Genomic DNA, 17490 nt, shown 5'->3' on the forward strand with positions numbered 1-17490 from the left:
TCGTTTGGTTCTTTGCTATCGGTTGGGTATTCCGTTGTTCTCTGATTCGACGCCGTGTTCTGCTTGCTCTCGGGTTTCCGACGGGGACATTTATGGGGATCATGTCATGTCTTGTGCTGGGATTGTGGGTATCAAACATCGACATAATGTTGTTCGTGATACCCTTTTGGATATTTGCTATCGGTCGGGGATTTCTGCTCGCAACGAGGTTGATGTTGGGCTGACTAGTGAGAGTGATGGAGCTCTTCGTCCTGCAAATATATTGCTTTACTCATGGGATGGCGGTCTAGATGTGTGTGTTGACTTGACTGGGTCTTCCCCTATGACGCAATCTGGGTTGTCAGGCTTCGTTCCGGGTCGGGTTGTGGCGGTTGCAGCGCAGCGGAAGCAGGATAAGTATGCGGCACGTTGTAGGGCTTTGGGTTACGGTTTCTTTCCTTTTTCCTTCTCTTCTTTTGGGGAATTAGAGAAAGGGGTTGTTTCTTTGCTGAAGCGGGTCTAGACGTACTCCAGGGCTCAGGACATTGGGGCACGAGCTGCTGCCCACATTTTTAGCAGGATCGGGTTCGCCATAGCTAGAGGAGTGGGGGCCCAGATTGTATCTTGTAGTTTACTTGATCTTTGTAGCTTGTTAAGCTTGTCACGTTTTGGGGTTTTCCCATAATAATAATAATAATAATAATAACAATAATAATAATAATACTAATAATAATAATAATAATAATAAAAGTCTGATCTGATCTGGTCTGGTCTGGTCTGGTCTGATCTGATCTGAACTTATTTTTTCTGATCTGATCTGATCTGGTCTGATCTGATCTGATTAAATCTGAAATAGGTAATAAAGTCCTGAAATAAGGTGAACTAAACGGGGCCTAATTCATTCTAAATGTTGCAAACCATATAATTATAACTAACAATCAACAAAATATATACAATTATATCTAAGAGCCGTATATATAATAATAAAGTCAAACTTGGAATAGGATTCTCAACTCCTCACTTCCATATCATTTACCCGTAAAGTCAGTATAGATTCTGTATAATATTGCTCCATTATGTTAAATCACTATCGTAAATCATCATTCATTCATTTATTTTTCTTAGTTATCTACATATTGTCACTACTATGTATGTACTAGTATAAAACTTAACTATCAGTCTATCACCCACAAGCATTTTAATTTCACATCAGTAATTTCGTTACTCAACTCTCTCCCTCTCAACATATATACATACCTAGATATATAGCCATGGTGTTTGAAGGTGGCAGCGGTGGTGGTGGTCAGCCCCGATTTATGATGCGCGTTTTAACGGGGAGGTGGTTCATGGTGTTTTCAGCCCTCCTAGTAATGTCTACGGCAGGGGCCACCTACATGTTTGGGTTATACTCAAAGGACATAAAACAATCCTTAGGGTATGACCAAAGTACCATCAACCTCCTTAGCTTCTTTAAGGACTTAGGGTCCATTGCCGGAGTACCCTCGGGGCTACTATTGGAAGCCACGCCGCCTTGGGTGGTTCTAACCGTAGGTGCCGTCCTCAACTTCTTTGGTTACTTCATGATTTGGCTCGCCGTTACTAAACGTATCGCTAAGCCTACAATTTGGCAAATGTGCTTGTACATTTGCGTAGGTACGTATTTGATTTTTTTTTTTTTAATATAAATAGTCAAAGCCAATCTTTTATTACGTGCTCTACTTGTTATTTCATTTGGAAAAAACTTTCCATATAGCATCATATTCTTGTCGAGTCCGGATCCTCTAGAGTTTTAATAAAACTCTACAAGATAGAGTTGTATCTAAACCATACATTTTAAAATCAATGGCTCATATTGATGAGAAAAAATAGAGGGAATTTTGGAAAGATAATATATGAACCATTGATTTTTCATTCAATGGTTGATATGCTACAACTCTACTTTGTAGAGTTATTTTAGAACTCTAGAGGATCCAAAACCATTCTTGTCTGATCAATTTGCAAATTTATCTTTTGTGATCTTTGAAAACTACATGTATGATTAGTAATCTATCATACATAGACTATACGCAGCTCTATGTTACTCCATTCGTCCCTTAATACTCGATCTTTTTTGACCGGACACGCTTGCCAATGCAAAACTTTGACCACCAATATCTTTAACTATATATTATAAGAACTTATAAAAATATTAATATTTTAAAAATATATATTAAGATGAAGCTAACAATATATTACTAGTATATACTAACATTTGTTTTCATATATACTAGAAATAAAATAGGGTCAAGGTGAATTATGTGAAGAGTGCAAAAAGTCAAACTGGGTCGAATATTAAGGGACGAGAGGAGTATAAAATTAAGGTGTACGTTGACCTTTATACGTGGATAAAATTGTTAAGTTATATTAGTCGTTGTTATATTAGAGACGACTTCCTCATTCTATTCTTTAAAACTTGCAAAAATTTGAAGAAGGGTTTGAATTCTAGGCAAAAGTTCCAACTATCTAAATTTGATCTTCACCGGCCGGGATCACTCTTACACCGATACAATCCCACTCCAAGCTAGGCACGGGACTTGAGTCCCACACCGACCACACGGGTGGTTAGCGTGGGGCATACTTATATGGGTCTATGAGCTCTCCTCTCTTGGAACTAATAGCTTTTGGGGATGGTTTTCCCATAAACTTGTATTAATGGTATCTGAGCCAAATCACCGTTCCTCTGTGTCTGCCTGACAACGAATCTCGGTGGGTTGGTACAATCCCATTGTAAAGTACTCCCTCCGTTACGAAATAATGGGGCCAATGTAAATGTTTGGATATTAATATCTTTAATTGTGTATTTGTAAAAATTATAAAAAGTCGATAAAACGAAAATACATATCGAGACCGATCAAACAAGATCTCACACAACTAAATTTTTTCTAACCCATAAATCACAAATGATAGTCAAATTAAAATTTGTGAATAGTGTCAAAAGTTAAAGTGTTCCCATTATTTCGAAACGGGTATAGTATGAGACTTCAGTCCCACATCCATCATATGGGTGGTTGGTGGGACCTTATATAGGTGAAGTGACCTGGCTGGACTTGTCCACCTCTAGCAGAAAATTCCGTAGTGTATTTTCAATTCCCTCCCCCTAGAATTTGAGTATAATGGTATAAATTGCAAACGATATTACTTAAGTTTTCTAATGACCCTCGTCGTAAAACTGTTCAAGGTCCACCATACATGCAGGCCTATATAGGCTCTCCTCCTTTAACCTAGCTTTGAGGAAGGTTCTTCCTTAAACTTGTATCACATATAAATCACTAATTATGTTATGATCTACATATATACAGGTGCAAATTCTCAAGCCTTTTCAAATACGGGTGCAGTCGTTACAAGTGTGAAGAACTTCCCCCAAAGCCGAGGAATGGTCTTAGGCTTACTAAAAGGCTTTGTAGGCCTAAGTGGTGCAATCATAACACAACTCTATTATGCATTCTACGGTAGTAATGCTAAACATTCCAAGTCCCTAATCCTCCTCATTGCTTGGCTACCGGCCGCTATATCATTTGCATTCATACGGACCGTCCGGTTCATGAAAGTGGTTCGACAAAAAAACGAGGCCAATGTCTTCTATGAACTTCTCTATTTATCCCTTGGCCTAGCCGGTTTTCTCATGGTCATTAGCATACTTCAAAAGACTATAACCTTTACACGAGGTGGGTTCATTGGAAGTGGTATATTGGTACTTCTTTTGCTCATTTTACCTCTTTATACCGTGATTAAGGAAGAATACAAAAGAAAGAGAGGAAAAAATTTGGAGAGCGTCTCTAATGATATGGTAAACAATAATGAAGACGCGGTTGAGGATGCACCTATAACTGAGTCGCCGTATGTCATACAGAGAGAGGCAGACTCGTGTTTTCAAAACATCTTTAATTCTCCGGAACGAGGGGAGGATTACACTATTCTACAAGCGATTTTCAATATAGACATGATTATTTTAGTAATTACTATTATAAACGGACTAGGTGGTACATTGACTGCTATTGATAACTTGGGTCAAATCGGGACATCGCTCGGGTACCCACCTCATAGCATAGGAACATTTGTGTCCCTGGTGAGTATATGGAACTACTTGGGTCGGGTCGTGTCGGGTTTCTATTCGGAGCACTTGTTGAAGAAGTACAAGCTTCCGAGGCCTCTTGTGCTCTCGTTTATGCTCTTGCTCTCATGCATTGGTCACCTTCTAATCGCTTTTAGTGTGCCTAACGGGCTTTATGTTGCAACTGTGCTTATTGGGTTTGCTTATGGGGCCCAATGGACTCTACTCTTTGCTATTATTTCTGAATTATTTGGGCTTAAATACTATGCAACGTTAAACAACGTTGGAACAATGGCTAGCCCAATAGGGGGTTACATTCTTGGTGTGAGACTAACTGGATATTTATATGATAAAGAAGCGACAAGGCAAATGCAAGCTTTGGGCCGGGTCAGGAAAGAAGGTGAAGAATTAAATTGTATTGGCCCAAAATGTTTTCGCTTGGCATTTCTTGTAATTACAGTAGCTACTCTATTTAGCATGTTTATTTCATTGATTTTGGTGGTCAGAACAAGAAAGTTTTACAAGAGTGATATTTATAGAAAGTTCCGGGAGACGGAAAATGCAGCGGAGGCTGAGACGGTGGGCTTGCCGGACAATGGGGCGAAGAAGTCGGAGACGAAATTGGCAAAAGGCTAGGAGTGGTGGGTGTTTTGTAACAAATGTTTGGAAATTATTTTAATATAATATAATATATGCCCAAGTGTAATAGGAAAAGATTGAACATATACATAGTGTTACATAGTGTTAGAATATGCCTTGAATTGTTCAAGTCCCCTTCGAGTAACCTAGCACGGGGATCTCGTTTTCAGCATCTGTCTATAGAGTATTGTATAAACTCTTCAAGTTATAACGTAGTTATATTATGTAATCTGTATGCCTTGAGATCAATAAAAATTTATTCTCCTCTGCCTGTAGACATAACTAATACATTGTTAGTGAACCGCGTTAAATCCCTATGTTTTTTATTTGCGTTCTTTATTATCTTTCTTGCATGCTTCGGTTATAACACATAGTATATTCACACTTATTTCTACCCATTTAGGAAATTGAAATATGAAAACAAACAAGGGAAAATAATGTATGATATTGCGATACACCCTGGTGTATAACGGAAATCATCTTATACAAGTGGAAGGTATTTTAAGATAGAGGTCATGCATATATGGTGCCAATCGTGTGGGCATAATTGGATGAATGAAGAAAACATGCATTTATTAGAATTATTAGTAGCAAACGTTGTAGTTGTAGTGGTAGTATCAATAGTTTTGGACATTACATTCATCAAGATTCATGTCCCCAAGTCTGCTCCTTTCAGCACTAGCTAGTTGCCATTTGCAGCACGCTATATCTTTGTCCATCACATAATTCGAATTCCCTGATATAGTATTAAAAGATTATACATTGACATAGGAATTTAAACTATTTTGAAAATTTATCAACTTAATCAGTCAATTTTAATGTAATTGTCTTTATCTTTTATACAGAGTAATTAATTTATTTAACAAACGACATTACTCTGTAATAATTTATTGACACGTGACAAATTATAATCCCCCGTATATACTACTCCCGTACTATGTACAATATACTCAATCATTCAAGTATAAATCATCGTGACTATGGAGTATTTCAAAGGGAAAAAAATAACTACTCCCTCTGTTCCTTAATACTTGCACCGTTTTGACTTTTTGCACTATTCACATAATTCACTTTGACCCTATTTTATTTCTAGTATATGGAAACAAATGTTAGTATATAATATATTGTTGGCTTCATCTTAATATATATTTTCAAAATATTAATAATTTTATAAGTTTTTATAATATGTAGTTAAAGATATTGGTGGTTAAAGTTGTGTATTGGCAAGCGTGACCAGTCGAAACGGTGCGAGTATTAAGGGACAGAGGGAGTATTAATTTCAGACGGAGAATGTAGTATAGTACTTCCAATAGTACTCCAGTACTCCCCCATTAGTGGCGGAGTCAGGATTTTTGAATCGGGGTGTCGATATTTTTTAATTGGGGTGTCAACATGTTAGTAAAACAATTGTTTAGTTCGTATTAATTTACTTTTTCTAAATAAATACGAAAATGATAAAGGTTGCAACATGCGACCTTTAAGCCATATCACAATGATGACATGGCATGCATATGTGTCAAGATTTAAATTGGAAACTAAAATATGTAACTTATATAATCTATTATGCATGTTTCATAAAAAGGTAAGAAAATCTTAATATTCTAATTTGTTTCATTCTTTATATCGACTACCTTATTTACATATTTTTATAATAAAAATATTGCATTGATAGTAAAAATTAGACCTGTCAAAAATCGACCCGACCCGAAAATCGACCCGAACCCGACCCAAAAATACTGGGTCCTGAACAAGATTTTGTGACCCGTAACCCGATTTTATCCGAACCCGAGCAACCCGAAAAGTAATGGGTCAAAACCCGACCGAACCCGTTTTGGACCCGACCGATTGAAAATCATTGTATTTATACTAAAAAATGAGATTATGAGAAAATTTAAGCATAATAAGCACGTTGTTTTTACTATTGTTGTGTGTATGATTTTATTTATACTTATACGTCATTTTATAGTTGAATTTGACTAAATATAAACTTGTGTAGGAAAATTTGTTAATTTCTGTTAATACTTTGTATATTTATCACCTAAATTAATGAAAATATAATGCGCGTTTTAAAATCTCTCAACCCGTTGGGTCGACCCGAACCCGAAAGTTCTGGGTCTTGAACAAGCATTTGTAAACCCGAACCCGAAAATGACCGACCCGATTCAACCCGAACCCGAAAATAATTTTTTACAAACCGACCCGACCGACCCGTTTGACAGGTCTAATAAAAATATTATGATGATGCATAACCTACTGGCGTCTATATGTACCAATTAAACTCCGACACGTAAAATTACGATAACTAAATATTGTCGCAAATAAATATAAGGTATAAACGTTATTTTTTACAAAATTGGATGGTCGGCGGCTTATCCTTGACACCTATGTCTCCGCCACTGCTCCCCATAAGGCCATAAATCCATAGTTGAACGATGAACATGATTAATATTAGAAGAAAAAAGACAAGAAAACATGATTGATCATTTTCTTGGGACTCCATGCATGAAATTTAATTTTTGTACGCGGCTTGCTTGGAATGATGTTTCTAAAATAAAAATAAAGAAGCTAGAGAAACAAATTCTCCTGCACAGTGATGGCTCTTGAATCTTAACTTCGGTGATGTGATGTATGCACTACACACACTAGACACTACTAGTACACTGTGATTTGAAGTTGGTTATTCAATGACCAAAGTTTCTGTCTGTACCCCACTACTTCAAGTGTCGATCCTCCGCTCTAGCTGCTTGGAATTTTCTTTTTGAGTTTTTTCATAATCTTAACTTCGCTGATTGTACCAATTGCATGTTCGTTTAGTGGTGATTGAGGCAGAACTTGGTAGAGATGACCTCATGTTCGATCTCCTGCAACAACAATTGAGATGAGACTGAAACCTATCCACCCACAACTCACCCCAAATCCGGATTAACCCTAGGGTAAACCAGATGCTAACACAAAAAACAAAACTTCGCTAATGTGATGTATGGAGTATGGACTATACTTGTTTCTGCGAAGAAAATGCTAAGTGTGAAAATAGGGGAAGCCTCTTCAACCAGGCTGTCGTTTTCCTCCAATCGGTTGTGGTTTGTCCTACAAAAACGGCAAACGTAAACTGGTTCGGGGGGGTTCCCGAGAAAACCCTCTCCGACGCTCAAGTCAGTTCTTGTAGAGAGAGAAAGTAGTGAGAGAGTCAGTGTGGGAATAATTGCATAGCTCAGTAATGATTAGGTGAGACATATTTATAGTAATGCAGGATGGCATTATTAGTAAATATAGGCAAGTGTAGGGGTATGGAATCTTGGGCCTGTAAGAGGCTGAGATATGGGCCCCTAACTTCTGGTCTGAGCCCATCAGGAGGTTTGTGTTTGAGTATATTTTCAGTAATTTCCCTGGAAGGGTATTTTGGTAATTTATGTAGAACAGTGGGCTCCACAGGGGGGCCCGAACATTAGCCCCACGCCAAATTTGCGAGTTTGGCTAAAGACTCGGGAGTTTGGCAGAAGAAAGGATCCCCGAGCCCTCCGGTGTTTTGAGCGGCTTGCGATGCTTGGTCTTTAACACAAGCACATGGGTGGGCATGGAGAGGTGCTCAAGGGTCCGCGTTTATCGTGCATAAGGTGGGCACCTATTGATTGCGGCGTTTGGGCGAAGGGATGGAGCGCGGGCTCGGCTGCTGCTTTCCAAGTATGATGTGCGCGCCCAATCGGCTGCTTTCCAACTTTGGCTGACGTTTGTATGTCCATAGGCGTCTTTGGGCGAGAGCCTAGCGTGCCCACGGCTGAAGGAGGTGGGCTTGCTTTTGTTTTGGCGTGGCTGTCGTTTGTCGCGCACATGACGTGAGCGGGGCTTCTCTTTGTCGAGGTGTGACTGCGCGCACGGGATTATCTTTGTCGAGGCGTGGTTGTTCCTTCTCGGCGTGGCTGCTCTGTTTTTATTTTATTTTTTTAAGGCTGGCGCAGGGAAGGCAGCCTAGGCGTGGCTGTTCCTCGGCGTGGTTGTTCCCCCCTTTTTTTTTTTTGATGGCTGGGGCAGGGAAGGCAGCCTAGGCGTGGTTGTTCCTTCTCGGCTTGGCTGCCCTCCTCCTTCTTTTTTTTTTTTTTTTTTTTTTTTTGAAGGCAAGGCAGGACTGGTCGTGGCTGCTCTTTTTTTTTTTTTTTTGATGGCTGGCGCAGGGAAGGCAGCCTAGGCGTGGCTGTTCCTTCTCGGCGTGGCTGCCCTCCTCTTTTTTTTTTTTTTTCGTAGGGAAGGCTGAACATGGCGTGGCTACTCCTTACTCTTGGGCGTGGCTGCTGCTGCTTTTTTTTTTTTTTTCGCCTTATGTACGTGGGTAGGACGATGGCTGATGCTTTCTCTTGGCGTGGCTGTTGTTTTGTCGCCCAATGTCGGGTGCGGTGCGTGAGAGAGAGTCGCACATGATGGTGCCATGGCTTCTACTTTCCGCACAAATGGTGCCAATGCTTCTACTTATGGTGCCATGGCTTCTACTTTCCGCACATGACTTAGATAAATTTTGATAAGTATGGGAACGGGCTGTTGTTCTCCAAAGGAGCTAATGAGCCCCATGCTTGGGAGAACGAAGATGCACCATTCTTGAAAATGACTTAGATTATTTTGCTAAGTATGAAGATGGGCTGATGTTCTCCAAAGGGACTAATGAGCCCCCTGCTTGGGCGAACGATGATGCGCCATTCTTGAAAATGACTTAGATTATTTTGCTAAGTATGGGAATGGGCTGTTGTTCTCCAAAGGAGATAATGAGCCCCATGCTGGGCGAACGATGACGCGCCATTCTTGAAAATGACTTAGATTATTTTGCTAAGTATGGGAATGGCCTGTTGTTCTCCAAAGGAGCTAATGAGCCCCATGCTTGGGTGAACGATGACGCGCCATTCTTGAAAATGACTTAGATTATTTTGCTAAGTATGGGAATGGGCTGTTGTTCTCCAAATGGACTAATGAGCCCCATGATTGGGCGAACGATGAAGCACCAAAGATGACTTAGATTATTTCACTAAGTATGAGTTCATGTGCTTGAACTTGGCTTGTCTTTCCCTTTTGACGTGTGCTGCGCTTGCATGGTCAATGTTTGGCTTCTACTTACAACATTCTAGAAACAAAATTTGCTAAGTGATATTACTGGTCGAGCTCTTTACTATTGCCTTGAGGATATAAAGCTTTGTTTACAATGATGAGATGTTATTTAGCCTATGGCGGGCTTACATGTATCTTACCCCCACTTTCATTATTGAAAACTATGGATGTGAGCTATAAAGCTAAGTACTTTTGAGAAAGGGAGAAATTCTTAGGAGATTGAACATAAAACCTTCTAAGGTTGTCGGTGTTCCATGGGCGAGGGAGGGGCTTGCCTTCAGGAGTTTTGAGTCCCTTCTGGCTTGGCTTTCTTGGCCAGTGGCTGGGGGGTACTTGTCCCTCTCTTGAGGCTGTTAACATAGCATCGCCTGCCCACTTGTTGATCCCCAAATATTTTTCCCATGGAGCCATCTTCCAACTCAAACTGCATGAGAAGTTGGTACACCGAGATTGCGGCTTTTATTTTGCTTAGTAGAGGTCGGCCTAAGATGATGTTGTATGGCAGGGAGATGTCCACGACAAGAAAGTCTACCAACAACCGTCTTCCCTTGTTTTTAGGACCCAACCTGACAGGTAGCTTGATGGTGCCTTGAGGATGGACGCCTTGACCTCCAAATCCAATGAGTGGTTGGGAGATGGTTTTCAGATCTTCTTTGGAATACTTGAGCCCTTCTAGACACTTTAGAGTAATGATGTCGGCGGATGATCCACTATCCACTAACACTCGCCCTACCGTTGAGTTAGCGACTTTCATCTCGATGACCAGCGGATCGTCATGGGACTCTTGAATTGGATGACTAGTGTTCCCACCAAATTTCATCACCGGGGCTGTTTGAGAAGCCGATGTCACTTTTAGGACTTGATGTTCTAGTGCCCACAGGCTATCCTTCGCCTTGCTCACAGACCCGCCTGTTGCCAAGCCTCCGGCTATCACTCCAATGTAGTCTCCCGTATCATCACTAAGAGACTCATTTTCTTTGGCTTTTGCTTTTGGGGGATTCTTCCTTAAGTAATTATTCAGCTTGCCCTTGTCAGCCAAGTGATCCAGTGCCTTTTTCAGCTCCCTACAGTTCTTTGTGGTGTGCCCGCACTCGTGGTGAAACTCACACCAAAGTGACTTGTCTCGCTTTGCTTCGGGCGTACGGATTGCAGGTGGCTTAGGGAGGATGTCTTTTCCTTTGAGATCAAGGTAAATCTCCCGCCTATTGCGGTTGTACCTCGGATCTTCACCATGGTCATCAACCATAACCGACTTTTTGAGGGAGGGCTGAGTTTGGTCGTGGCTGCCGTTAGGTCTTGGCTTTTGTTTTTGCCTTGTTCCACTCTCACCACCCCAATTGATCTTACAAATATCTGTGGCTTGAATGTGCATTTGGGCCTTCTCCATTGCTTCATGGAGGTCGGACACCCCGGACTTGACCAATTCAAACTTGAAGTCATCTAGCTGAAGACCTGCCAAGAGGGCTGCGAACTTGGTTTCGTCCTTGAGATTGTGTATCTTTAGGACTTCTTCATTGAATCTCTTAATATAATTGCGAAGGGTCTCGGTCTCTCCCTATCTGACTTCCATTAAGTTGACACTTGTCCTTTGGTGCCTCCGACCCGCCGCGAATTGGCTGATGAAAACCTTTTCAAGCTCACTGTAGCTCTTGATGCTTCCCTTTGGTACGTGCTTGTTGAACCATATAAGGGCAAGACCCTTCAAGGTGGTGGGAAAGTACCTGCACCAAGTAGCTCCGCATCCAGTCTGAACGTTCATTTGAGCCGCATAGGCGGCCATGTGTTCTTCTGGATCCGTAGTTCCATCGAAAGGCTCGATGGTAGGGACCTTCACTTTGTCTCGGCGGGGGGTGTTCATTATTTCTTGGGAGAAGGGAGTGAGAGCCTCTTGCAATGACGAGGTATGTCTGTGCCTATCAGTTCTTGGTGGAGGGGAGTCCCATCTTCCTCTTGGGGAGGTATGCCTACCTCTACTCTCTGGGAGAGGCGAGTATGTTCGCTCACGGCGTGGAGGGATCCTTCCTATTCTTGAGGGTGAGTGATGCCTTGGGCGATTAGAAGATGAATGAGCCCCTGGCTGTTGATCGAGGGATGAAACCCTTGTCCTGGGGGAACGGCCTCTAGCCCGGCTAGAGGGTGAGTGACATCTCCTTATAGGAGAAGGTGAGTGCCTCCTGAGAGATGTCCTTCGAGAGCTGACCTCGATCGGTCTGACTTGTCTTGAAGGAGTGGGGTGGTCTCGTGCGGAGGCCGTAGTCTTAGCACTAGAGGGGGATAGACCTCGGGTGATCCTATCATTCCTGATGGCTTCTCTGGCTTGTTCGAGGCGCCTTATGTGCAAGAGGTCTCGAGCATCAAGGTCTCCTTTGTTCAGTTGTCGATCTTCAATTACCCGGCGTGCATCTTGGCTGGCCCTTGATTGGCGAGGGCGAGGCTGTGCCCCACCCCTGTCACCTAGCCTGTCCTTCACACTTCGGGGTTGTGCCCTGTGGATGGTATGAGATGTTGTGCTCACCTTTGAGCGGGTAGGGTGGTTTGGATGTTTCCTTGAAGGTCCTTCTCCCATTCCTTGGAGGTTGTGGATAGCCTCATTGACTTGAGCAGCCAAATACTCTAGATCCTTTCGGGTGACCAAGTTCTCAGGGTGGCCCTCGACATGGGGCTGTTGATTCTCATGGTCCTGATCACCATCGTGATCATCTCCGTTCCTCGGAGTAGGCATCAACACGTAATTGGGATGAGACTCTGATTGATGAGAGGAGGAGTGTTGCCTGGTTCGTCGAGTGTTAACCATGGCTTGTAGTTGACTTCCCTACAGACGGCGCCAACTGTTTCTGCGAAGAAAATGCTAAGTGTGAAAATAGGGGAAGCCTCTTCAACCAGGCTGTCGTTTTCCTCCAATCGGTTGTGGTTTGTCCTACAAAAACGGCAAACGTAAACTGGCTCGGGGGGGTTCCCGAGAAAACCCTCTCCGACGCTCAAGTCAGTTCTTGTAGAGAGAGAAAGTAGTGAGAGAGTCAGTGTGGGAATAATTGCATACCTCAGTAATGATTAGCTGAGACATATTTATAGTAATGCAGGATGGCATTATTAGTAAATATAGGCAAGTGTAGGGGTATGGAATCTTGGGCCTGTAAGAGGCTGAGATATGGGCCCCTAACTTCTGGTCTGAGCCCATCAGGAGGTTTGTGTTTGAGGGTATTTTCAGTAATTTCCCTGGAAGGGTATTTTGGTAATTTATGTAGAACAGTGGGCTCTACAGGGGGGGCCCGAACAATACTGTAATTAAAAAATTTAATGATCAAAGTTGAATATGAATGGACAAACATAAATGTAAATTAATTAAAAATATGTTTTTTAAACTTATTTTATCTTTATGTTGTTGAAACTCTTATTTGGGTGTCGTGTCTAACAAGAGATCAGAGGAGGACTAGAAACCCGGCACCCTTCGTTAACAAAGTGTCGGAATAACATAGCTTTAACTGAGTTTGACTTTTTTCAGGAAAAATATGTTCATGAATTATACGAAGTAAGTTTTTTTTTTTTTGTTTTTTTTTTTTGATGGAACGAAGTAAGTTTCTATAAGTCTAGTTCAGATAAGTTAAACAAACGTAAGTTATTTTCAGACAATATAACATATAAAAAAATTTCTTCAATTTTCAACAAAATAAATTCAATTAAGTTCAGATAAGTTGCAATAAGTTTATTTTAGTCAAATGGGAAATATAAAATAACAAGAAAAAGATAAAAGTCGCAACATGCGACCTTTAAGCCGTGTCACAATAATGACATGACATGTTTATGTGTCATGATTTAAATTGGAAACTAACATATTTAACTTATATAACCTATTATAATGTTACATAAAAGGTAGGAAAATCTTAAAATTCTAATTTGTTTCTTTTTTTATATCGACTACCTTATTTACATATTTTCATACTAAAAATATTGCATTGATAGTAAAAATATTCTGATGACGCATAACCTACTGGCGCCTATATGTACCAACTAAACTCCGATACGTAAGATTGCGACAACTAAATGTTGTCAATATTATATCCTAATTATAGAGCATTATACTTCGTGCTAGTTTATGATTTTAATTATATGTAAATGGATAATTTGGATTGAAGTTCAATGCATGTTATTATTTCGGTTTTAATTCGTATCAAACCATGAGAAGCTCGATTTAGTGATTGATAATCAATTTGCATACATATGGCGGATCCAGAAATTGTACTAAGTGGGGTCACTATTACAAAATTACTAAAAAATTAACTAAATTAGGTACTTTTTAATACAAATTAGTCTAAAATTAACTAAAATTATGTAATTTTTTTGGGCCAAATGGGATCAAGTGACCCCACTCCCTACACACTAGATCCGCCATTGGTTTAAGGGTTATTATAAGTTCGATCAGTTTGGTTCAACGAGCTAGTCAATACTTTCGTGACCCGAGGATAACTAATCTCGACTCGAAACCTAAACAACAAATAAAGGATAAGACAAAAGGTGACAAACTTACAAAACCCTCTAAGGGAAGTAATCCCCAAAATAGGCCATTACTTCCTTCCATGTGTTTCCCTATTGCCAAAATACATTCCCCTTACGCAAACATATAAAAACAAGAAATGGATGAAGGAAAAAGATCAAAGAAGTAAACGATAGAAAAGCTATTACATACTCCATCATTTTCATACGATAATATACATACAATATAGACAAAAATGTTGGGTCAAAATCTTACATCTCACAAATTTATATAATTATCTATACTACGGAGTAATATATTAAAAGGCGTTTTGAAGAACGTATACGTGTCACGTAAACCTTTCCTTATTACGCCACGTCACCACTAATTAGCATCATGACACGTCATTACAACCAAAAAACATCTAACAAGGATCAAACACCAAACCTCTTTGTTAAAAGTTACACTTCTTACCATCTTAACCAACTACAACTTATGTAATATTTTTCCATATAAGCCTATATATTCTTTTTACAATAAACAAATACATTGAATAAAAGTGAATGCAAAAGAAGGAATGATTACTTAATTCACAAATGTACAATTATTACTTTGAAGAAAAGGATCCGACTTTGTTTAGATTTTTGGATGTGGGGTTAATTGTGGGGGTTGTTGATCGGCAACTAATCTTATGTCACCACTATAATTTGATGATGACATCATCTCTACGTACACATTTTTTTTTAAAAAAAAAAACCCGAATAAAAATCAAAACCCGGGGCAACGCCCGGGTTACATACTAGTTTGTTCCTTATATATTGTACTATGGTTGATTTTACGGTTTTCAACACGTACTTTGACTCTTAATATCTCGGATTATGTATAAGTAAAATTATAAAAGGTTGATACTTAGAAAATGCATATCGATACGAATCTAACAAGATCTCACATGAGTATAATGTTTCTTAATTATGAATTACAGATGGCCAAATATCTAGTATGAATAGTGCAAAAAACAAGATATATGCGACGATATCATAGAACGGATAAATATTTATGTATCCATTCATTCTATTGGGATAAGGCCTCATTCAACAGAACTAGATATACGGGCAGTTGTTAGCTGTTGAGCAGCAAATACTCAGGTATTTGTCAAGGAAAAAGAGTAGCGGGTCAATTAGTAACGAATAACGGTTAGTTGTCACTTATTAATTGTTATAGTATAGGAGTTCAAAAAGAGGGACTTGGGAACTTGGGATTGTGAATTAAGCTACATATATTGTATATAAATTAAATACAAACTTGTATAAGATGGTCTTACGCAAAAGATCACATTGGTGTCATATAAGTTAATCAATTGAACCTTAATTAAACTATGAAACAAATTAGTTAAGCATTAAAACTAATTAGTTAAGCATTGAAATCATTTAGTTAAGTAATGAAACTAATTAGTTAAGCAACGGGACCATTTAGTTAATTAACCAAAATGGTGTTTTTGATAAGGCTACAAATATAATTAAATATAATTTGATTATACGCTACAAATATATTGTATATAAATGAAATATAATTTGATCGTACGCTACTAGCTACTATTTTTATGCGAATAAGCCACAAGACGAACACAAATTCAAATGTATGTTACATATAGAATTCGAACTTGAATCATGCCCTTAATCTTAACTACTAGTTAGGTCAATACCTCATTCATATACAGTCAGCTACTCCATAACTTTGAAAAGCCAATATATTTAATATTTTATATAAGCTAATTAAATGTTATCTCTATCGTTAATCGCTATCTCAAACGCAACCTTACCAAACACGAAGTAGTTAGTTACTCATTAAGGTACTCCGTATGAGATTTTGATTAAGAAATGTGGGGATCACACATTCACACGTACTAAATTCGTTATTTCTGCAGCGTCATTTTCTTAAATAAATAAACTTACTGAATTTCTCTCGTTTACCGTTTTGAATGCCCCACTGACCCCGTTATGACAATCTTACAGAGAGCCAGCTCATGCCTCACGGTTTTCATTTATTTTGCGATTCATCTCTTTAATTTTGTTTTTTCAAATTTCGAACTCTTTGATTTTTTGGACATTACACTCTTGTCTACTATGCCATTAATTTTAAGGTGTACCATACCTTAATTCAACTCTGCAATTTAATTTGAAATAGAGCTACTAGCTATATATGGTATTTGTTGTGACCTTAATGTTATAGGACTGTTTCAGAAAGTAATGTCTTTTGAAACTTTAGTAGTACTACTAGTACAATTTATGGAGGTTAAGGATGTAACTTGAGTTTAATTTAACTTCCCTAGCGATATTTACACTACAAGAAATTGTACCATTAACGACTGAAAATCTCGTCGCTAAATGCCAATAATCGTTGATTAATGACGAGATTGCATGTCGCGATCCCGTCATAAAAGGGGCCGTCATTAATGGAAATTTTCGTCGTTAACCCGTCGTAAAAGATATTTACGACGGTTGTTCCCGTCTTTGTTTGGTCGTTAGCCCCGTTGCAGTGACGAGATTTTTTACCTGTCGCAATTCGCAATTAGATTGTCATTAAAGATACAAATTTTTGTAATGTTAGGTGATAAATGATAATCGATTGGGATTGATGTGAAATACTTCGTATTATACTGTTGTGGATACTTTGTGTCATTGTTAAGGGGTGACTTAAATTATTAATGAGTAATGTACCACGTGTAATATCACTACAAGAATTTGTATCTTTAACGACAATCTAATTACGACGGGTCAAAAATCCCGTCGCAAAAGCCTTTTGCGACGGGGCTAACAACCAAACAATGACGGGAATAACCGTCGCAAATGTCTTTTACGACGGGTTTACGACGGATTTACGACGTGATTTCTATTAACGACGGCCCCCTTTTATGACGGGTTCGCGACAGGAAATCCCGTCGTTAATCAACGATTATTGGCCTTTCGCGACGGGATTTCCCGTCGTTAATAGTACAATTCTTATAGTGTATACTCCATATGTTCTAAAATACGTACAAGTATTTTCTTTGATTGTGTATGAGACATCTAAAACTTAATTGGGGTGTTGGGTTGGTGTACATATTTTTTTTTTTGGGACATGAAAGTCGAGTAAAGTGTATTTTGATGGACAAACTCACAACCATCACCGTTATTCAGCTAAAATTACTACTCCGTAACTTTGGTCTTTTAATTAGAATCAAAAT

The 17490-nt window shown here is 39.3% G+C and overlaps 1 protein-coding gene across 1 annotated transcript; it reads left to right on the top strand.

Moving 5' to 3' along the window:
- The first annotated feature begins 1134 nt into the window (after positions 1-1134).
- Positions 1135-4990, top strand: LOC110784261 (protein NUCLEAR FUSION DEFECTIVE 4-like). Its single transcript, XM_021988693.2, has 2 exons — positions 1135-1632; positions 3318-4990. Exons 1-2 carry the CDS (start codon positions 1251-1253, stop codon positions 4703-4705), a joined length of 1770 nt encoding a protein of 589 aa, XP_021844385.1. The 5' UTR covers positions 1135-1250; the 3' UTR covers positions 4706-4990.
- The last annotated feature ends 12500 nt before the right edge of the window (positions 4991-17490 follow it).

This window comes from Spinacia oleracea, chromosome 4 (genome assembly GCF_020520425.1).
Source record: "Spinacia oleracea cultivar Varoflay chromosome 4, BTI_SOV_V1, whole genome shotgun sequence".
In the NCBI taxonomy this organism is placed as follows: Eukaryota; Viridiplantae; Streptophyta; class Magnoliopsida; order Caryophyllales; family Amaranthaceae; genus Spinacia; species Spinacia oleracea.